Consider the following 21,281-nt stretch of genomic DNA (forward strand, 5'->3'; position numbering starts at 1 on the left):
ACTATTGTATCGTTAAAAATTATTTTTTTATTTTGTACAAACAAAATAAATATATTGAAAAATATAAAAACAATAAAAAATTATACTTTAGATGTTAATTTAGTATCAAAAACGTAAAATATTTGAGTAGCCCAAGACATAGCCAAAAATTGAAGCGCCACAGCACTGGCGAAAATTTAAATTTGCCGACTGGAATTCTTTCGGATGACTGACGTTTCGGATGATTGACTTTCGGAAAATCGACGCTGTGCTGTATTTATAAAAGTTTGCCTATAACAATCGTTTCATTTTATAAAAGTACTGAAATTAATAGTTTACAAGTATAACCTATATCATGCTTTGATATAAAATAGATTTGAGTTAAGAATTAAAAATGTTAGTATTGTATGTTGACTGTATTACTTAGACATTTACGAATAGGCTGAAAGTTGGCACGACATTCACATCGGTCAGCTAGCATCTCTCAGGTCACTACGCGCTTTACAATAGGAACAATTAATCGCCATAATTTGCTATAACTTTCACGTTATTTTGTCGTTATTACGTTTCTTAAACAGGAGAACGTAATGCACTAGGCACTTCCAAATATCAGGATCGATTAATTACAAATCGTATTTGATCACACATAAACCATTTTTTTAAACAAATAAAGTCTTGTTAAATAAGCAATTACTTTGAATTCTTATTGTAAACAAAAGTAAATGTCGATATCTGAGTTTATCATAAAGAACCGACTTGGAATATTACCATCGTTTAGATTTGCGACTTTTATTCAAATAAATATTGAATTTAATTAATTACATTAGTTTATAAATATATTTTATCGTTCAAACTGCATAATAAATCTTTTTTATTCTAAAATTATTAAACTGATCGAGAGATAAGTCTAAAATATTATATTATATATGAAAGAGGATTATTTATTCATTACATATATAAAAAGAAAATTTTCCGGCAATACAAGAACTAGCGAACTGTACAAAGATAAAGAAGTGTGTACGAAAACTCTGGCAACCTTACTCGATACCTGTTTAATAAATAAACATATTAAAGAGAATATTGCAGGTGAAAAGTCAAAGGTATAAAAATAAAAGAGGGAAAAAGTACACTTCATGAGATTTGCTGATGATACAGGGTAATTCAGAAAAGAATGTGTAATTCAGAAAAGAAAAAGTTCTGATACTTTACATTAAAAACACGAAGAATTCTTCTCACCACATTATCCTCATCCATTTTTTAACTGCTCCAGGCTCTCTGGTGGTAGTTACGAGTTATCTTTACTTAATTTGCATATGGATACAATTTCTGTAATCACTCAGGAAAGTGTCAGAACCTATAACAGAAGGCTGACACTTGATCGTTTTTAACATTGTGAATCTTTTTTTACTTATTGTTTACCTTTCTTTTAAGAAGTATATTCTTCAAAAAAACCCATGTTAACTGTTACTTCTGGAGTGTATAAAAAGGATTAAGATAGACTCGAAAATTTGATATTTTTGTAAATAGTCTGACCTTCAATTATGTATAATTATTATTTTTAATCATTAGATTCAGCTGCCTTGACTTGAAGTCAGCTAGAGGATTACAGTATCTTCCAGAAAAATAGCAGCAAAAATATTGATGGCTCGTGCTATTTTACACAATATTTGTATAACATTTAATATTTTTGAAGAAGAAATTTCTTGTAAAAATGAAGATAGCACAAATGAAATAGAACATTCTGTAAATCAGAATGCTGTGAATATTACACAACAACTAATATTACAGAGGTTCTGTTAAAATAAACATTAATGAAAAAAGTAAATTAATTTCGTTTCCAGTCTTTATTCTTTATAGACTAAATAAATATTTCTAAATAATAAATAAATAAGTAGAAACACTAGTTATTATTTATTTCATTTCTAAGTATTGTACATTATAAATTAAAAAAAAGAAAACAAAATTGAAACAGTAAATATACAATGTCTTCTAATATCTGTATTAAATGCTTAATTTCAGGTAAGTAATTGTTTAAATTGGCTACCCAAAATTAACATTAAAAGTATCTAGTAAAAGCATTTAATCAACGAGAAATGTTTTAATATTTTACATCAATGAAATCAACCTCAAAGTAAAATAAATTCCATAAAGATTATAATAAGGTTTACATTGTTAATAATGAATTTTGGTTAGATATAGATTGCTCCATAAATGGAGTTACAATATCTTCACTTGAAGATCAGTGGTGACGATGACGACGACATCCAGAATCTGGCATTACAACGAAAAGATTAAAACATTTAATTTTAAAATTAAATGAACTTGAAGTCAAGAAATATAATTACTTGACTTGATAAATAACGTACTTACAGATTCAAGAGCTTCCCTCTCAACTATTTCACTAGGCGCTTCCACATTTCCTTCGGGAACTATATTCTGTTTTTTCGATATATATTGTATTTATAAATATACATATATAGACTATATTTAATATATGAAAATGAATTTATGAATAAAAAGTTATTACTTACATCGTGTAAAGATTCAAGAGAACTGGTACTGCAAGCTCCAAGCTCGAATAAATTTTCTTCTTCCAAGCCAAATTCTTCGTTCCCAATTAATGATAAGACCTTTACTTTAAGGTCTGTTAATGGTGGAGTACTTCTTTTCCCTCCACCTGTTCTAAATATATCTTTTCTTAAAGCAGCCGCTTTATTTTTAGTTCGGGAACGCCACTGACTCCATCTTTTTTTTAATGGTTCCACTTCGATCAGTGGAACATTAGTTGACTTTATCCTTAACTTCTTGCCATCCATCCCGCAAAGTATTTGTGGAAATATTTCCGTCCAATGTTCCTTTAAGTAAATATGGACGATTTTGAAGCTCAATTATCAAAACTTCCATCTGTTCCGAGGATTACGTAAGTCGAGGCATTTTGTTGATTACCTCGTGCCGTACCACGTGCTCTATATTTTCGTATTCTGCACTTTCGAAAATTGTACAATTTCATTGGTTTAAATTCTATACCGTGTTGCGCGCGCAGATAACCCGAACATGTATAATCAACCGAATAGAATCGTGACGTCAAGGATAAAGACGAGATTGTTTCGAACGACCAGAATCGCCACTTTGTACGTCTCTCGCTTTGACGTCACTCGTCGGTGAAAGAAGAGACGAGAGATAAGTGACCAGAATACGGCCCGGGTGAGGTTGGTGCTCCGTAAAGCGCGTGTGCGAATCTGGTTTTTGGATGCTGACGATACAGCGCTTCCACTCCGCAACTAATGTTCGATAATATTCGAATATACAATAGCGATCTTTTCTTTTTTCTTACGTGTAGTATAGATATTTGTAATAACATACATAATGCAGTTATAATAAAATATTCTGCGATTATTTTCATAAAATTAAAATTAATATGTATTTAGTTTTTAGAAAATACAAGGGAAGCGGCGCATCCACCGCTTCCAATGACGGCACCCCACTGTAACAATACCATAAGAAACAAAAAAATTTATTTATTAAACAAACTTGCTCTGTTAATGAAATAAAAGAAAATATCAAATTTGAATTAGAAAAAGAAAAACAAAATAGCATTAATTATTTAGACATAACAATTATAAGAAAAGAAGATAAACTGATTTATAAAAAAATATGTAAAACCTATGCAGATTCCAAAAACAATTAATTATAAATCAATTATACCGATTAATATGAAATATAATATATTTAAAATGTATATCAATAAAATAAGACAACGAACAACTGAAATAGAAACACAGGAAAAAGAAGTAAGTGATATTATCAAAATGTTCATCTTAAATGATTATCCGAAAACATTGTTAAATAAATGGGTTAAAAATATAGAAAACAATAAGCAACCCAAAAAATTAATAGATAAGAAGAAAAAATTTGTGAAAATAAGATATATCCCATAAATATATGAAAGAGTCAAAAAATTATTAGATAAGAAAATTAATATAATACCAAAAAAGTCAATATAACGAAGAAATATCTATGTTATAAAAACGGGGGAAAAATAATATAATGGAAGAAAAAAGTGTAGTGTATTCGTTTAATTGCAATTGTAATCCAGAAAACAACATATATTGTAGAGACAAAAAGAAAATTAAAGATAAGATTAAAAGAACATATCAGAGCAATAAGTAGAAATTATGCAAATTCTGCGGTAGCGGAACATTGCAATTTAACAGGTTGTGAAATTATATTAAAATCAGTTAAAATAAGAAAAAAAGAAGAAAATAATTACAAACGACAATTATATGAACACATTAATATAATCAAACGAAACAATAGAATGAATAACAACAACGGAAGAGAAATACACCAATCATGGAGAGGAATAATAGTCACAAACAGGAAAGTGATGTATAAAGTGAATGAAAGAGACTGGCAAAGGCAAAGACAAAGTGAAATGGAAGAAAGACAAAAAGAAATGTAAGTTGGAAGTAGTTTTAAATGTACAAATATATAAAATAGTAAAGTTTATTGAAAAATGTCAACGTTTAACGAAAAATGTTAGTGTTTAATGTAACAATTATTGGATTTAATACAGGAGTGTTTTAAAAGTAATATTGATTGTGATTGTAATTGGAATGAATTATTGGAGGATAGACGGAATAGAAAGAAAGAACATTAAAATAGTAGGAATTTTATAATTTATTATCGTAGGCGTAAAAATTTTTTTGTGAAAAAACATTGTCGGTAAATTAAGTTTGTTTGAATTTTATTTAGAATTGGTTTGTCAAATACCTGCTGAAGAGGGACGTACAAGTCCGAAACGCAAATTGTATGTGTCCAGGTAATTGAAAATAAAACAATTTTAATCTGTGTAACTGTGAGGCTGCAATCTTGTACTGTACACCAGTATGATAAGTCCTATTAATAGAAATACACTAATATAGTGAATTAAAAAATAATTTTGATTAAATTAAGGATATAGATGCATATTAATTAAACTTGCTCTGTATTCAACTATAATCAGTTGATATAAAAAACTAAATATTCTACTAAACGACTGGTGATTATACATATTTGTTGTATAAATCTGTTGTCATTTTGAGAAAGAACAAAATGAAGGTAAACAAAAAATCTGAAAAAGAAGAAAATCATTCTGTACAAAGTAAATTAGTTTATATAAACCAATTAATATGTTTATTTGCCTATGCACAAACCCTTCATTCCATGTTATAAAATATATGCTTTTTTCTTGCTTTGTTTATATAAATACAACACCAAATAATAGAAAATACGACAGGCACTAAGAATAAAGCATGAAACGCAGTTTGCACCGCAATTATAACAAGAATTTTAACAAATGCTTTATTCAAAACCATAGTTTTGTGCAAAACGATCAACACACCTATTCCGGTTGAGAATGCGCCCTGAAATATCGGAAATCCCACATTATATAAACTATGCTGCAATCTACCTTTTATGGTTTTATCTGAGGAAGTGAGAAAAGAATAACATATGTGAGTAGGGTAATTAATACAAAACCCCATAGAAATTACTAAGCAGAACATGGAAGCGATGTCCAAGTCCACATCCCATATCGACATATAACCCAGAGTTTGTATCGTAATAGACGAAATGCACAGAGCAACGACAACCGAATACAAAATATTTGGATTAAAGAAAATAAAAATAAGAAGATTTATTAACGACGTTATCCAGAAAAATTGAAAGACCACTTCTCTAATAATGATACTTTGCTCAACCATAGGAGAAATCAAAGTGTGAATAAGAATGGAGAAAGGAAATTCTTCTGCCATCATTCTTATATCTTTGATTAATTTCGACTCCATGCTTTTATCCGAAATATTTTTTGCTAAAAGAAAGAAACGACTGCAAATAATATCCGTATAATTATGATTAAATACGATATCATTCTGGTAATGTTTGGCTCCTGGAAATTTCAGAAACACCTGTCGTAAAGCATCGACGAAATCCTGTTTAGTAGATAAATCGTATCCCATAAAAGAATATTTCGCTGCTGAATGCTGTTGAAAATCTTTGTAATATTTTAACCACGAAATATCCATATCTGCCACGTTCGGATGAGACTGGAACTTTTTAATCATGTCGTCTAGTGATTTCTGAACGACTTCGTTTGAATAATCCAAAGTTTCATTAATCACTATGTGAATAGTAAATGGATATTCAGTAAAATATTTATAATACACTCGAAGTGATCGGTTGATCTCTGAATTTTCGGGATAAACATGAAAAATATCAAAACCTTCGTTCAAAGAAATAATGCCCCACATACTAAAAGATAAACTAACGACATAGACAAGTAATATAATAATTTTGCTTGAAGAATAAAGAAGAAATGGCGCAACTTTGTCCTTGAAGAACTTCATGAAAACGTCTTCTTGCATTTCTTCTTCATAATTATAAGTTATGCTGCGTTCTGAAAAATATTAAAATTACAATTAGGCTATTGCATTTATTACGCGAAATGAAAGGAACTTAAATTTGACGAAAATAAAAAATTTAAAAATTTCTTATAAAAATGAAAGATTGCAAACTTTAAATTACTGGTAGTTTCATTATCATATTAATAGTTTTAAGTTTAATGTTCAATATATGACATGCACTTAATACAATAAAGCAATGATGAGCAACTTCTGATTGCTGCTCGCAAGTGAACCTTGTAAGCTTTTGACCTGTCGCGTGTATTTTTTCAGATTTGCAGGCTTTAAACAGGCTAAATATAGAAAAACTCCACAATATACGGTACTATACGCTAATGAAATGCACTCTAGTAAATTGAGTTAATTTTCTTGTTTTCATTGGCCATGAAATAAGTTTAAATGGTTTTTGTCGTAAATATCAGTGTAATCAGAATTTCATAATGGCTTCAGACAGAATTGAAAAAAATAAAATTGCACATCTAAAGTGACTAAGTCACACTTATTGAGATTTTACTTAATGCGAGTTGCTCATAGCGACAATAAAGTGTAATGAAATATAATGTAATTGAAGAAATGATGTGAAAATTTGAAGTGGGACCGCAGAGAGATACTTCTTCCAAATCCATTTTGATGTTATATAGATATGAATTTTCGTCGTGACAGTTTAAGTAAACAGAAGCATACCAAACAGTTTCTGCGCCTCAGGGAAACATCATAACTAGCGCTCTCGTTGATTCGAATTCAAGGCACCTACGTAATTAACTTATAAATTAGTGATACACTCATTATAAAATCAACTTTTCAATACCTTAGTTGCAGCGGCTAAAAAACTGAAGGGGGCGAGTGGGTAAACTAGTGCCCATTTCTCTCCTTTTAGTTATGCCACTGCAAGTAAGGCATCCATGCCAAAACCTTCTGATTGTCAGGCGGACCAATCTCTAACATTGTATTACTGTGTGTAGATATATCAATTCGCTTTTAATTTTTTTTTAATATATCAATGTAATAAAACGTACTTTTACAATACCAGGGGTGTCCAACCTTTTTGTTTCTGAAGAAGTCAAGCCACAAGTATATATAATATATACTTGTGGTCCAATATACAAGTATATTTAAGGATTAACATGTCTAGATTATGATAATAAGTATTAAAACTTTATCACGAAATAAAATATTAAAAAAAAATCACTTCTACAGACACTTTCAATTTTTACTTAGAAATAGATAAATCCATTTATTTGAAAAAATGCAAAAATTTGGTTTATTTGAGTCTCTGATTAATAAAAGGCGACGAAACACCATTTTAAAGTGCATTTTTAATCAACTAATATATTTATAAATGATACGTAGCCCAAAAAGTAGCCAAAGCGCCAAATGATACTTTTTTACGTCAAACTAAAAAACTATCCACATTTGGCGCAATGTAGCCAAATCTTGCAACGCTGGAAGGAATACTAAATAAAGCTGGAGTTCTGACTCATAGGATTATAGAGCCAAATGCGGAAAAAGAACAGAAAGGACAAAAGATAAAAAAGTGAGAAAGGTTGAAAAATTAAGACAATGTTTGCCTAACAGAAGAACTATTTAACCTTTCTGACAACTTGTTATCTTTTGTCCTTTCTCTCCTTTTACCAAATTTGGGTCTGTAGTCCTTTGAGTCACAACTCCAGCTTTATTTAGTAATCCTTCCTCATTCACACATCTACAAGTAGGCCTACATGAAAATATTTCATTTCCACTCAAAACTAAAATATGAAAAAAGGTTTATGGTTTTATGAAACTTCTTTTCTGACTTTATGCCGTTGAAATCAATGAGTAATAATAAAATAAAAACATTTGTCGGTTTCGTTTACACCTTTATTGGGCCGCATTGAAACTTGCCTTGGGCCGCATGCGGCTTACGAGCCGCGGGTTGCACACCCTAGACTAAATTTTTTTTTAGTAGTTACTATATTTTTGAAAACTTTAATGTTTGATCTGTCTACTTGTACGTTAGTTCACATATAAAGTATTAAAGATTTCAAGTGCACGATTTCGTGTTGCATCCCAGCAGTGTTTTTTTAATTTTATGACTTAGACTCATCACAACCAACTTACAGACACATTAAAGAACTTTGAAGTACGGAATAAAAATTTACTAATATATTTTCAAACGGAAGTCGCTTCTATTTACTTTTTTTTACTCCTTTTCCGGTTGCTTTTAAATCAGAAACACTATAACATATAAATGAAATAAATTTTAAAAAATTACATAATAAACTTTTCTTTACCTGAAGCAGATGTACAAGAAATGGGATTGAGACCTTTCTCTTCTCTGTATCCACTCAAAGCCAGACAACCTCCGAAAAACGTCAGCTGAAAGAAATACGTAAAACAGATGCAGGTAGCAGCATAAATGCCGAATATTCTAATCACTGGAAATGGACAGTTCGTTGCAATACAATAACAACAAAAGTTGGTTAACGAAGTTATAGTTATGGATACTGCTGCATTCGAATACGTATCCTCCATTCGCTTTTCAACAGAATCACGAGTATTAGTTGTTCTCCAACACGCGATCACTACGAAAGAATCGTCCACTTCTGTCACTGAAAAACGATTTCAAAATATTAGTCACAAAATACATGTACACATAATATTACCTATTATATAACCTACCCAGAATTGCAAATGGCAGAGCAACGTTATAATATGTGCTTTCTATTCCGCAAGCAAATATTAATCCAAACGAGGCAGCTACAGCCATTCCGGCTGACATGACACTGGCGATACCCATCCACGGTTTGCTTCTAATCCAACTATTAGTCATGTTACTCAGCATGCTGAAGAGACATACCACGATTATAGTGACGCTTATAAATGGTATTATCTCCTGCAAATCTGACATAACATTAACATCCATGGAAGCGAATGGCTCGAGGAAAGTGTCAATATACTTGAAATTGCTTTCCTTTATTCTTTTGTGAAGAGCTTTACTCCAAGCTTTAGTCCACTCTGTTTTACTTGTGTTACTATAGTCCAATGGATAAAATAAACGCAGGGCGTATAATTCTTCTACATAATCGTTACCGTCAACGATCACACCTCCTAAATTCAATAACATTATCTTATATGAAAACGTTAAAGGATCGATATCTATGGGATACTTGAATTTCAGTCTCTTGGAAATCACATCATCCGTATGGTTTAACAAAGTAGAAATAGGATTTGCGAAACATTTTTCATAGATCCGTCCACAAACATCGTTGTAACCAATTTGTCTTTTATTAACATGCACGGTAACGTTATTTGCTATTTCGCTTATCATTTGAACTTCGAGTAAAACATTTTTCTGTAACATGTTTTCATCTTTTTTGTGTTTTATGTAGATCATAGGTGTGACTGGACGATGAGTTATCCTTTGTAAATCGTAAAATTCCGAAGTGTTCATTGGAAAAGTTTTGTCTATGAATTGTCGAATTTCAAAAATATTTCCTCTGTCAGCAGATAACAAGTAATTGATATCATCAATATATTTCACGTTGAACAACCCAAGAGATAGTAAAGCACTTAAAATGGAAGGCACAAAGATGAAGTAATACGGATGTTGGGCGATGTTTCTTCCAAGTTTGCCAAAACACTTGCATAGACTTTCACTTAAGCATGAAAACTTTAAGTTTCTCTCCATGTTTTAACGTTATGCTAAAAATATAATAATTTTTTTGACAATTTATTAAATTAGAAGTTTATTTAAAATTATAAATTATAATAAATTACGCTATTTAAAAATACTTTCAATTTATTTTTATACGGGTTTGATTTAAAAACTTTGGAAAATATTAAATTCTCTTGTTACATATTTCAGTAAATTTGTTGCTCCGAAATTTGCATTTGATTTTAATTCAAAGGAGAAGTATTCATATAATAGTTTAGAAAAATTTATAAAATTTGCATTTAATGCTGCTTTACACGTTTAACTATAAAAAAAAAATTTAATCTGTGATAAAAAAAATTATCAAAGAAATATCACGAATAGCTAAAATAACGATATAGTTGTACTGAAAGATGGACTCTGTTTCTTTAATTGTTCTTTCTGCTTGAAGCCGTTATTTTCTGGTAAAAAAAAAGTCTAATTTTTGTGTTTGTCGTTTTTTATAGTCAAAGTATTTTCTATCAAATCCAGTACTGTGACGTAGCATTCCAACAGGACAACAGTGACATCTTTTGTTTACTTTTTACTTTAGTGTCATCAAATATTTAAATGTTCTCTTTCAAAGAAAATTAATGTTGCTTTTGGTATTCTCGATTTTTTTTTGTCGTAAACTTAATAACAAGTAAACTGTAGGGTAATCACATCAAAACGAAACTATAACCAAAGATTAAAATTAGTGTTGAGAATTCAAATAGACATTTCATTTAATCTTTCCGGATTGTTTGACATAATACCCATTATTTACTAATAACGAATGATGTATGCATTTATATATTTTGTTATAATGAAAGTATTCTTTCGTAAATGAGAGGATTTTTAATACTTTAAACCGAAATGTTTGTCATGGTGATATTCGTTATACCGAAAATTTCGTTAAAGTGGAGGTAATGACATTTCATTGTAATACTTTCATAAATATAGAATTATGTGATAAGTAATACAGTATCAATTTTACAAAAAAAATTACAATAAGTATATCAGTATATAGATAAAATTTGGTAAGAACTTTGCATTATTTCCAATGTCGGGTAACGCGTGCACCTTTACATACGTTTATTACAATGCAAAATTTTATCTTGTCCTAAACGTTCTTTCTTATGTAACAACACTTCTTAAGATCATCTTCCTGCTTAGTTTAATTTATTTGCATTTCAATATTAAATTAACTAAATTTAAAAGCCTATCTGGAGAGTATAGGCCTATATGTTTTTAGGAATCGTGTACTTTATCGTGTTATAAATGTGTACGTATTTCGTTCCTGATGTCGTTATAAATGTGTACGTATTTCGTTCCTGATGTCTAACGAAATCATTCTAATATCTTCAGGTATTTTTATTAAATTTGTTCACAGACACAATACACTAATTTAAAGTAAAAGGTATAATGATCAAATGATATTACATCTATTCCAATGTTTGAAATAAATTTTTATTGTAAAATTGGGAGAGATATATGTTGTTTTGAAAATATATTGTTACTACATGATTTTCACTATTAATTCCGTATTGTTGATGTCTTAACAGTTCTGTGTTGAATAAAACTTGCTTATATTTTTTATGATTAAAAGTTTTTACGAAAGATTTCATAATTCCTTTAGATGTTAAACATTATTTGTGTAAATTTGAAGCCTTAGTGGATCAGTATCTGTGTATAATAAATTCATTTTTTTTACCGTATTTATTTCTAAATCTTCTATATAAATAAAAATGTAAATGTTCGTTTGTTCAAAATCTTAAATGTTTTAAAGTTCTTCACCGATTGCTTTAAAATTTTGAAATAACGTTGTATTAGAATACGCGCGTGTTATTATATAATATAGATGATAAAATTCCTCCTCCCCGCGGGGGAGATGGACAAAAGAAAAAATTAACGGTTACAGTGAAGAACTCGGCTTTTATTTTAATATTTTAGATGCGTTTTTTTGCGTTTTTAATTGCGTTTTAATGGATTTCATCAAGATAATGTACACTAAGAAAAGATTTTTTAAAATTCCTCCCCATGAGGAGTGTTATACATTTACAGTAGATACATTTTGAGCTAAAAGCAACGCCTGGCTGGGTACAGCTAGTATTATATAAAATGTTTGTGTATATGTAATTTGCTATATTCTCATATGCCAAAATCGATATAAGTCAATTTTTTCATTTTAAAAATTGTTTGATTGTTGTTTATTATTTGCTGATGTTCTACCCATGTTTGGGATCGATATCTAAAACGTTAATCCAGGTTCATAGCAGTTGTTAACTTAAATGTTTTCTTACATTTTGCCAAATTTTACCAATAAAATTTTTATTTAATTAATTTAAAAAAACTTATCAAAGACTGTCGATTCCTGTCCTTTTTTATTTTTTAAAACTACATAATTTCAAGCCATTTTAAAAGAGATTTTTGATAATAAATCATACGGAATATTAATATGCTCTAGAGCTAACAGTAAATCATGAATGTTTTATTCATTTTTAATCTGCAATTTTACGTTAAGTTTGGAGCTGTTACAAAATATACAGGATGTAAATGATAATATTTTAAACTCAATTATCTAAAACTTTGAAATATATAAGCTAATAATAACGTGTCTGCATATTGATATAATTTTAAATAATCTTCAAAATTTTACAAAGAAATTGTTTTCAAACTAATTCAGCATGGTTGTAGTCATCATCAGTAATGTTTTCTTCTGATAATTTGTGATAAAATTATGTAAAATTACATCGTATAATGAAAATAAATTGTTTTAGTCGATAACTGAAATTACAATTGTTACGTGCCCATCCTCTCTGTTTACTCGATAAATGGTCGTTATCCATTACTCTGATATCATCATAGTGAAATTTTTCACCATAAATATGACAAAATTGTTTACAATTATTTCGAACTTCTAACTTCAACTTCTAACTGTTTGGGCTCTATACTTATTATTATTATTATTATTATCAGTCGATCTCGATAATATGTATAGATTGGATATGAAAAACGTTTTAAAATATCAACGATTATAAATGACACTCTACGAAAACTAAAAAAATTACCATTAGAATTTATCAGAATAAAACTAAAGGATTATGTTGGAATTTAGTTTCTTGTTATCCGATAGTCAACGGCGATTTAATTTACGATTGCTACAGTTATCTTAGTTGGTGTTATGTTTTAAAATACCAAAAACTATATCAGAAATATTTCAATGATAAATCACATAGTTTATTAGTTAATACACTTCATGATATATGTACGTTTCTCTTATATGATAGAAAAATTAAATAAATTTGAAGAAGGAAAATGCTTAAAATAAAATATACCCCAAGGTGTATTGAATCACTACTACTCATATGACAGGGAAAGTATGGTTATCTCTCAAGAAATGATGACCAAGATTTTCACATTCTTGGACTTGAAAACTTGAAACTTTTAAAAATGCAGAAAAATACATGATTTTTTTCTGTATATATGAATGTTAGTGTAAGTAAGGAACAAATGTGTTCACCCAGTTTGAAGCTTAATAACGCCTGTATGTTTGGTCGAAATTTTCGGGAATTTTACAGAGATTATCCTGTTAAGGAGATTGATGCTACTAAATTTTGCTAGTTATATGTAAAATATGAGGGGAAAGAAAAGTCGTGTGTCATATTATGAGTATGGTCACACTTAATGAAGTGTTTAATTGTATTATTTTTTATCTTTTAAATAAAATCATCTCTACACACAAAATTAAGTATCAAAATGTATAAAGTTTTCAAAGTGAAATTCTTATTAAACATGAAATTTTAAATGTTGTTATGCAACTCGTTGCTGGATTTTATAACCGGTTATTATTAAGTCTTTCATTCGTACTATTATTCAAATGTCTAATATCGATTTATAGTTTGTTATATCCATTCATATTATTTGCTTACATTTATCAGCTTTAATTAATTGTAATTTATTTCATTCAGAGACAGATGTGCTCTTTTTCGAATAGTTTGAGTTTATTACAGTTACACATATATTAATAAGCATAATAAATATAATTGTATATGTGATGCCAGGTATTATCAACTTTTGTTACAAAAACTACGTATGTTTGAATTACTATAGAATGACATAAAAGTTAATTTTGAAGGTTACGATGAGTTTTTTTAAAAGAAAAACAAATGGAAATGCTAACAACAAATAACATTTTCAGAAAGTCTAAACTTGTGCCAGATAAAACATGTGATCACCCTCTATCTTTCTATCTTCTCTACCTTTTACAATCAAAATTTACTAGCCTCAATGCCTCTTACACATAAACTACTATATTAAATATAGTTTCTTAATCTTCGCACCATCCTGAGATATTAAAATAAGTAACGGAATGGAAATAGAGGGCGGGTGGTCGAATATTGTGCGAAATAAAAGCTCGCGACAATATAAATGTCGGTAAATTGATGATGCAATAAAGGAAAATATATAGCTTGTGTAACTGAAATATATAAATATATTTATGGTGCAGTCTTTTTCTCGTTTAGAAAATTTTTTAAAGCACTCTTTTAAAAATATTAAAATTTCAAAGGGTAAAAAATAAATAACCATTTATCTATTTCAACTCTAACCGCATTTAATCAAACATGAAAATAATACTAACAACTTTTAAGCATTAGTATTTTTTATCTTTACTATGCATTTCAGGTGCAAATTTGTTTTTTTACACCCCTCTTCTAGTAAGTAGAAAGCTAAAAGGGCTAAAACATTTTTTACAGAGGAGTTTACACCAACAAAATTAAGCCTGCCAAAATATATTTCATCAATACTACAAAGAGGAGACATTTGGGAATATGAAAAACAGGTAATAAAATTTGCAACAGGATTTAAGAATAAGAAAATGTTCCTGTTGAAGCAACGGATACGGAGATTACAAGAACAACAGGTCCAGTAAAGGAAATTATGGTCTGGTAATATAAGAGAAAAAAACATCAAAAATTAAAACAATTGTTCGGATACCCCATTTTAAGTAAAAAACGAGTGAGAGAAAGTGAGTCAATAGTAAATTAGACAACTCTGAAAATATTAGAATTTATAACTAATATATTGTAATTATGACTAGAATACAATATGCCATTAAATGACAAACCAATTAATATAGTATCCGAAATTGATAAAACAGTAAATCAAATTAAAATAAAATAAGATGGTAAAACTAGTATAAAACACCAAATAAAAGGAGATATTGAAAAATTAATTATAGGCCTATATGTTATATATGTATGAGATATAATAATATAGGATACGTTGATAACTAATGATAATGTAATCTGTAATTATGCAAATACTTTAAGTGAAAATTTAAAATTTAAATGTGAAATAGAAAATAGAAACGAGATTAATTATTTTGATGTAACTATAAACCGCAGTAATTATGTAATTGTATAAAAATGGCGTAATACGGATAAATCTTTAAATTATAATTCGTATTGTCTTCTAGTAATAAAAAAAAAATAAGTTTGTGACGGCATTATCTAAAATATGGATAAGAACGACTAAAGTAGAAGATAGAGAAAAAAACAATATGAGTTAATAAACGAATTTATACTGAACAACTACCCAAGTAGATTATTAAAGGTCGGTTTGTACATTTTTTTTGTTATTTTATTATTTAATATGAATACTGGATACACTCCTTGATGCGGGGGGAGCAATACCATCTACCCCCAAAAAAGAAAAGCTTAGATACAACATTAGATCACAAACAAAATTATACAATAATAATTTAATTTAAGGGAAGGTTTAAAACTAAAATATAATAATTGATTAAGTTTAAAGTTAAAGTTTGGGAGCATCTGTCAATAAAATACAAAAAAAAAAACCAATAAAAATCGATCAATCTCTGAAGCCCAACCACAGAATCAGATAAAATTACAATATCGTTTGCGTAAGTAAGTATTTTAATTTGGAAACCATCTATTTCTATACCATCACCGAAAAAGTTAATAATACCAAAGAGATCATTCAAAAAAATACTAAACAAGATTGGACTCAAAATACAGCCTTGCTTAGCACCAATCTTAGAGAACATTAATAGCGAACACTTACCTCCAACTCTTACCATAAGCGAGGAGTTTTCATACAAAGTAACAAGTAAAGATACAAATTTATAACTGAAATCATAGCGCAACATCTTTAACCACAACAAATTCCTACAGACTCTGTCAAACGCAGAAGATAAATAAAAAAAAAAAAGAATACATTTTTCTACCTTTCCGTAAAAACGTTTTCTGAATAACCGTATACAAAACAGAAATATTATCCAATGTGTAATAACTAGCCCGAAAACCTGTCTGATTTTCATGTAGTATATTTTAAACGTCTAACCATCGAGTCAATCTTCTATACAAAATAATACAAAACAATTTCGAAACACAAGATAACCAGATGCTTCTATAATTACTCATCCTTCCTACCATTCTTGAAAATCGGAATTAAAATACGCGTCTTCCAAGACTCCGGTATTATCCCAGTATCAGAAACCTTTGAGAAAAGACTCAAAAGATGTATCAAAATTCCAGAATTCCATTGAGATCCCGTCAAAACCTGGGGCTTTAATTCACTTATATCTTCTCAAAGCATCAACAAGCTCACTTATAGAAAATTTATGGTCCAAAAGTTCATCATACCAATTCCTACAATAATAAAAAATCGAAATATCCACAAAATAAGAATCCAAGGAACAAAATAAATTTAAAAAGTGATGAAAGCAATCATCAATAAGAATAAAGCATAAATTACGAGACTGATTTGCTTAACATAACAGAGATAATTCCAAAAAGTCTATTATCTTTCCTAAAACAATTCTGAATTTTACCAGCAAATAATTTTTTTCCCGATGCAAAACCGTGTCAGCAAAACAACAAACCTAACAAAACGCAAACGATCATTAGAATCATTACTCTTCCTTAATGATCTACAGGCTCTATACCTAGCGCTAATTTAACTTAACATCCTACAGTCCGAATCGAACCATTAAAAAGAATTCTTATGTCTCCTGTTATTAATTCCTCACTACAAGCCAAACTAAAAAGACGATTACTCAGGTCTTCCATCGAATCAAACTTATTCGAGACACATATTTCCTCCACAGCAAACTTTAATTCATCCTTTCTAGATTTGTCCCAAAACTATCTATTAATCCACTGCCTCTTTTCTAAAGAAACTAATGTATCATTGCCACAGGCCAATCGTAAAATCAATGGGTTATGGTCTGAATCCAAAAACTGATCCGTCGCAAGAGAGAGAACATCTTTCCAAATAAACGGAGAAACTATGACCAAATTAATAACAGAACAATCACGATTACAGATAAAAGTATATTCACCCGTTTCATCACCTAAACATTAAATCTTCACATAAATGAAGCACCTTCCTACCACTACAATCAATCACAAAGTCTTTCGAATTACTATGCATAAAACAATGCCAAAAGAATTGCAAAATGCGTCAAAAATTATATTATCCAATCCAATCCTAACATTAAATCATCGGCAATCAATACATTCCTAGTATTATTTAATATCAAACCAGTTAAAGTATTAAGAATAGACTGCCAGTCATTTTCCCTAAATAAACAAAATATACCAAAATATTACCAAGTTCATCACCAAATTTAACAAGTATTAAAATCTTGATAAAAAAACCAGAAGAGGGAGAAAGAAGACCTTATTGCTAATAACAGTTTGCGAAATAATGACCTTTCATACGTAACTGAAAGGCCTTACCAAAATGAAGATTATGACCTTTCAAACAATCAGTTAAGTCCAAATTTCTATTAGTAGAACCATACCAAATCTCAGAATGAAAAATATTATCATACTGCAATAAATACTTCCAAAAAAAACGGGATTATTAAATACACCAGCACAATTCCAAATTAAAATAGTAGTACCCCTATCCGGCAATTGCTAGGATGAAACAGGCTCAACATCGTAAAAGTACTTCGTTCCATCAATAATAATTTTATCATAAACTATTTTTACTATTCGAGTTCCAGAAAGCTTTGATTGTCTACCGAAATTACGAAGCTTAATCTAATATTTCTCAATCTAAGAGAAAAGCCATCATTTATATAGGCACCATCCGGTTTTAATTCCAAAATTCGTTTCTTAAAATTCAGTTTTTCATAATAGTCAACAAAAGTACAAATAATTAATCTACGGGAATTACTCTTTTTCTTTCCCACTCTCATTGCCCTACCAATCTTAATGTCGACATCCGTAAAACTCGCATAGCAAATTTAACTAATTCCTCTTTCGTTTCCACAGATGATTCATCTCGAGCCTCTTCTGAACCGGAAATGACAACATTATTTATTCGACGTTAACACGCATATCCTCTTCGGTATTAAAATTTTCTACTTCCAGAAGATATGCGAATTTTTTCTCTTCGCGACTCTTCAAAGATTTCTTTTTAATACTAGACTCTCATTCCCTGAAGCTCGGTGAAGACGATTTTCTCTTCGGATTAACCGTTATAATAGTAAAGACTTGCCTATAAAACAGAAATAAATTAGTAACGAAGATACAGCACTGACAAATGGTCCCAAACAACACTAGTAATAAGGCCAAATTTGTAGTTGAGGAACTATGACACCTGGTAAAAACTTCGCAACCGAGCTGACAGATGCTCCCCCAGTTTGTATGTTAATAACTATTTGATTCTCGTATTATATTTGTACTATCTTTGTTTTTTCTTATTTTAGCCTTCTACATACCCGAAAAGGGGCGTACTTACCTGAAGAGGCTTCTACTTATTATTTTTTTTTTCATTGTTTAAATGCGGTTTTGTTTTTTAATAACAAAGGAAAAAATGAGTTGTTTATTTGTTAAATTATGGCAACGCAACACTTGGGCTATCTGCCAAGGGGGATGTCTTTTTCAGGGAAATTGGCCTCTATTTAGGCGTTACAGACGTGAAGAAAAACCGAAAAACTCCACGTAGCCAGCCTGTCTGAGCGAGGCGCGAACCCACGATCGAACTCCCAGTGTTCAGGCCGCTTGGCCACTGGTGGACTGTGAGTTGTTTGTGTTGGTTGTTTTGTAATTTGTAAACTCTAAAGTGTATGTCTTTTTATTTTTTGCCTGAAGAGAGGTTAACTGACGTATAAGTAAACAATTACCCAAAACGCATTGCTTGACAAGAATAAGAATTTTTTTTGAGTTTCCTTGATGTGATTAAATAAAAGGAATTAACGTTTTAAATGTTTTTAAGCTTAGTTTTAAGTTAAAAGCAATAACTAACGTTAATTTGCTAGATAATAATTTGTAAAACATCTTGATTTTTATTTGCTTTTTACATAAAATCTGATATTTTCATTTCCTTGCGTTAACGTATGAAATCTTTAAAAATTTAATCTCTAGGTAATGACTTTTGCTTTAATTTATAGAAAGAAAAGAGAACACAGTAACAGATTTAGGGTTCATTTACACAACTATCATCAACGGCAGTGACACTGGTTTATAGGAATGTTGGAATAGGAACTATGAACGACGAAACGGTTTTCCTTAAAGTAATATTGGCAAAATACACGAAACATTAAAAATTTCAATATTCTAACATCTATAAGTAAATATCAGACAACATGCATGCTTGCTAGAATAAAAAAAAATATCGAATGACATTTTTGCAGTTGAAAGTTGTGACATTTTGTAGGTGAATTTTACAATTGTCGTATTGTGTTGGAGTGAAACCGAGTTGTAGAAATGCCATGCTGTACGAATGATACCGGTACATGAGCGTAATTTATGTTTCCAAAATATATATAGGTTTGTCTTTCGACACACTTGAATCGTTTTCATATATGTTTGAAAATATGCAGCTGGAAAACGTCTATAAAAATTCAAATGCTTCATGTTATCCGAATGGTTATAATGAAAAAGGAATTCTGTTCAGAAGATTTTTGGTTATTGTAAGAATAATACAAGAAATACGAGAAAAATACCGTAAATAACAAAATAAATTCTTACCTTTCTGTTATGCTATCAATTTATGCGTTAATTCGAATAAATAAATGAGGTCTTATTTTTTCTGCGCTAAATGTCGACTTTCACTGCGATGTTAAACTTGTATACGAACGGTTTGTAAAACGAAATGAAAGGTGTTTTAAGTGACATGCTTGTTAGAAATCCAAAATCTATTTAATTTCTGATCGAAATTTCCTGGTATAAATGAAGTATTGTCTAGTTACGTTTGTTTTAATAATTACGTTTAATTTTTCTTCTCACGAAAGTAATAAATTATTTTACTGAAAAACTAGTTTTTCTTTCATTAGAAAAGTAAACATCTATAAGGAAATAAAGAGGAATTTTGTATGTAAATTTATATATGATTAATGTTTAATGAGATAATATATACACCAATTCAGTATCTGAATTAATGTACGATAATTATTTACTAATTATTATTTATTATTTTCTAACGCAAATAGTGTTTATATAATTTTCCAACATCGTTTGTTCAAGTTTTGCGCTCATTTTCTGTTAGGCGTGAGTAATGTTTACTTTGTATTTTTGCTCCATACATTGCATTAGGCGCGCAAATTTCTGCCAGAATGTAGGACATCGACACTTTGATATCAACGTATCTTGAAAACGAAATCATGGACACACATCAGTATTATATTGTCGATAACAAACTGAATTATACGTCATATAGAATACACGCTAGCGATAAACTCATGCGATTTGTTCGATATCGGTTTGTCGCTTGCGCTCGTATTACGATACAAGTTTGTATCTTGAAAACAACTTCACACACCACCCACTTTTTATTACATTTTTAGATTCCTCATCATATTAAACGGAAAATAGCAAATTTTTATCAAAATCGATCTATTATATTTCGAAAACGAGCACATTTCCTAAGGCACCTAGAAGATGATTGCTAATACTTCACATCAATTATCAAAGACAATACAAGGAAATCGTGCTTGTTAGATGTAATCAGTTACATATAATTTACAAATTGTCCTGATTAAAAATTTATGTCCTGATGTTTAAATAAAACGTGTTAAGAATAATAATAATATTAATTATCATTAAATTCCTGAAAAATAAACGAAATAAAGTAATTTTTTTTCAATTATAATTATACTTAGTTATCCTATGTTTTATTTTATTATTATTATGTTTTTCTTTCTTTCTTTTAATGGTGACAACTGGATAAAACCA

The 21,281-nt window shown here is 29.5% G+C and overlaps 1 protein-coding gene across 1 annotated transcript; it reads right to left on the reverse strand.

The window, feature by feature from the left end:
- Nucleotides 1-2,196: 2,196 nt before the first annotated feature.
- LOC111630938 (patched domain-containing protein 3-like) lies at nt 2,197-9,759 on the reverse strand. Its single transcript, XM_023375100.1, has 6 exons — nt 9,078-9,759; nt 8,690-9,007; nt 5,514-6,415; nt 2,511-2,834; nt 2,350-2,415; nt 2,197-2,250 (listed from the first exon to the last, which is right to left on the reverse strand). The coding sequence occupies exons 1-6, from the start codon at nt 9,757-9,759 to the stop codon at nt 2,197-2,199; spliced, it is 2,346 nt and encodes a 781-aa protein (XP_023230868.1).
- Between the last annotated feature and the right edge of the window lie 11,522 nt (nt 9,760-21,281).

Source organism: Centruroides sculpturatus, unplaced genomic scaffold (assembly GCF_000671375.1).
Source record: "Centruroides sculpturatus isolate CEXI.00-Female unplaced genomic scaffold, Cexi_2.0 scaffold533, whole genome shotgun sequence".
Lineage (NCBI taxonomy): Eukaryota > Metazoa > Arthropoda > Arachnida > Scorpiones > Buthidae > Centruroides > Centruroides sculpturatus.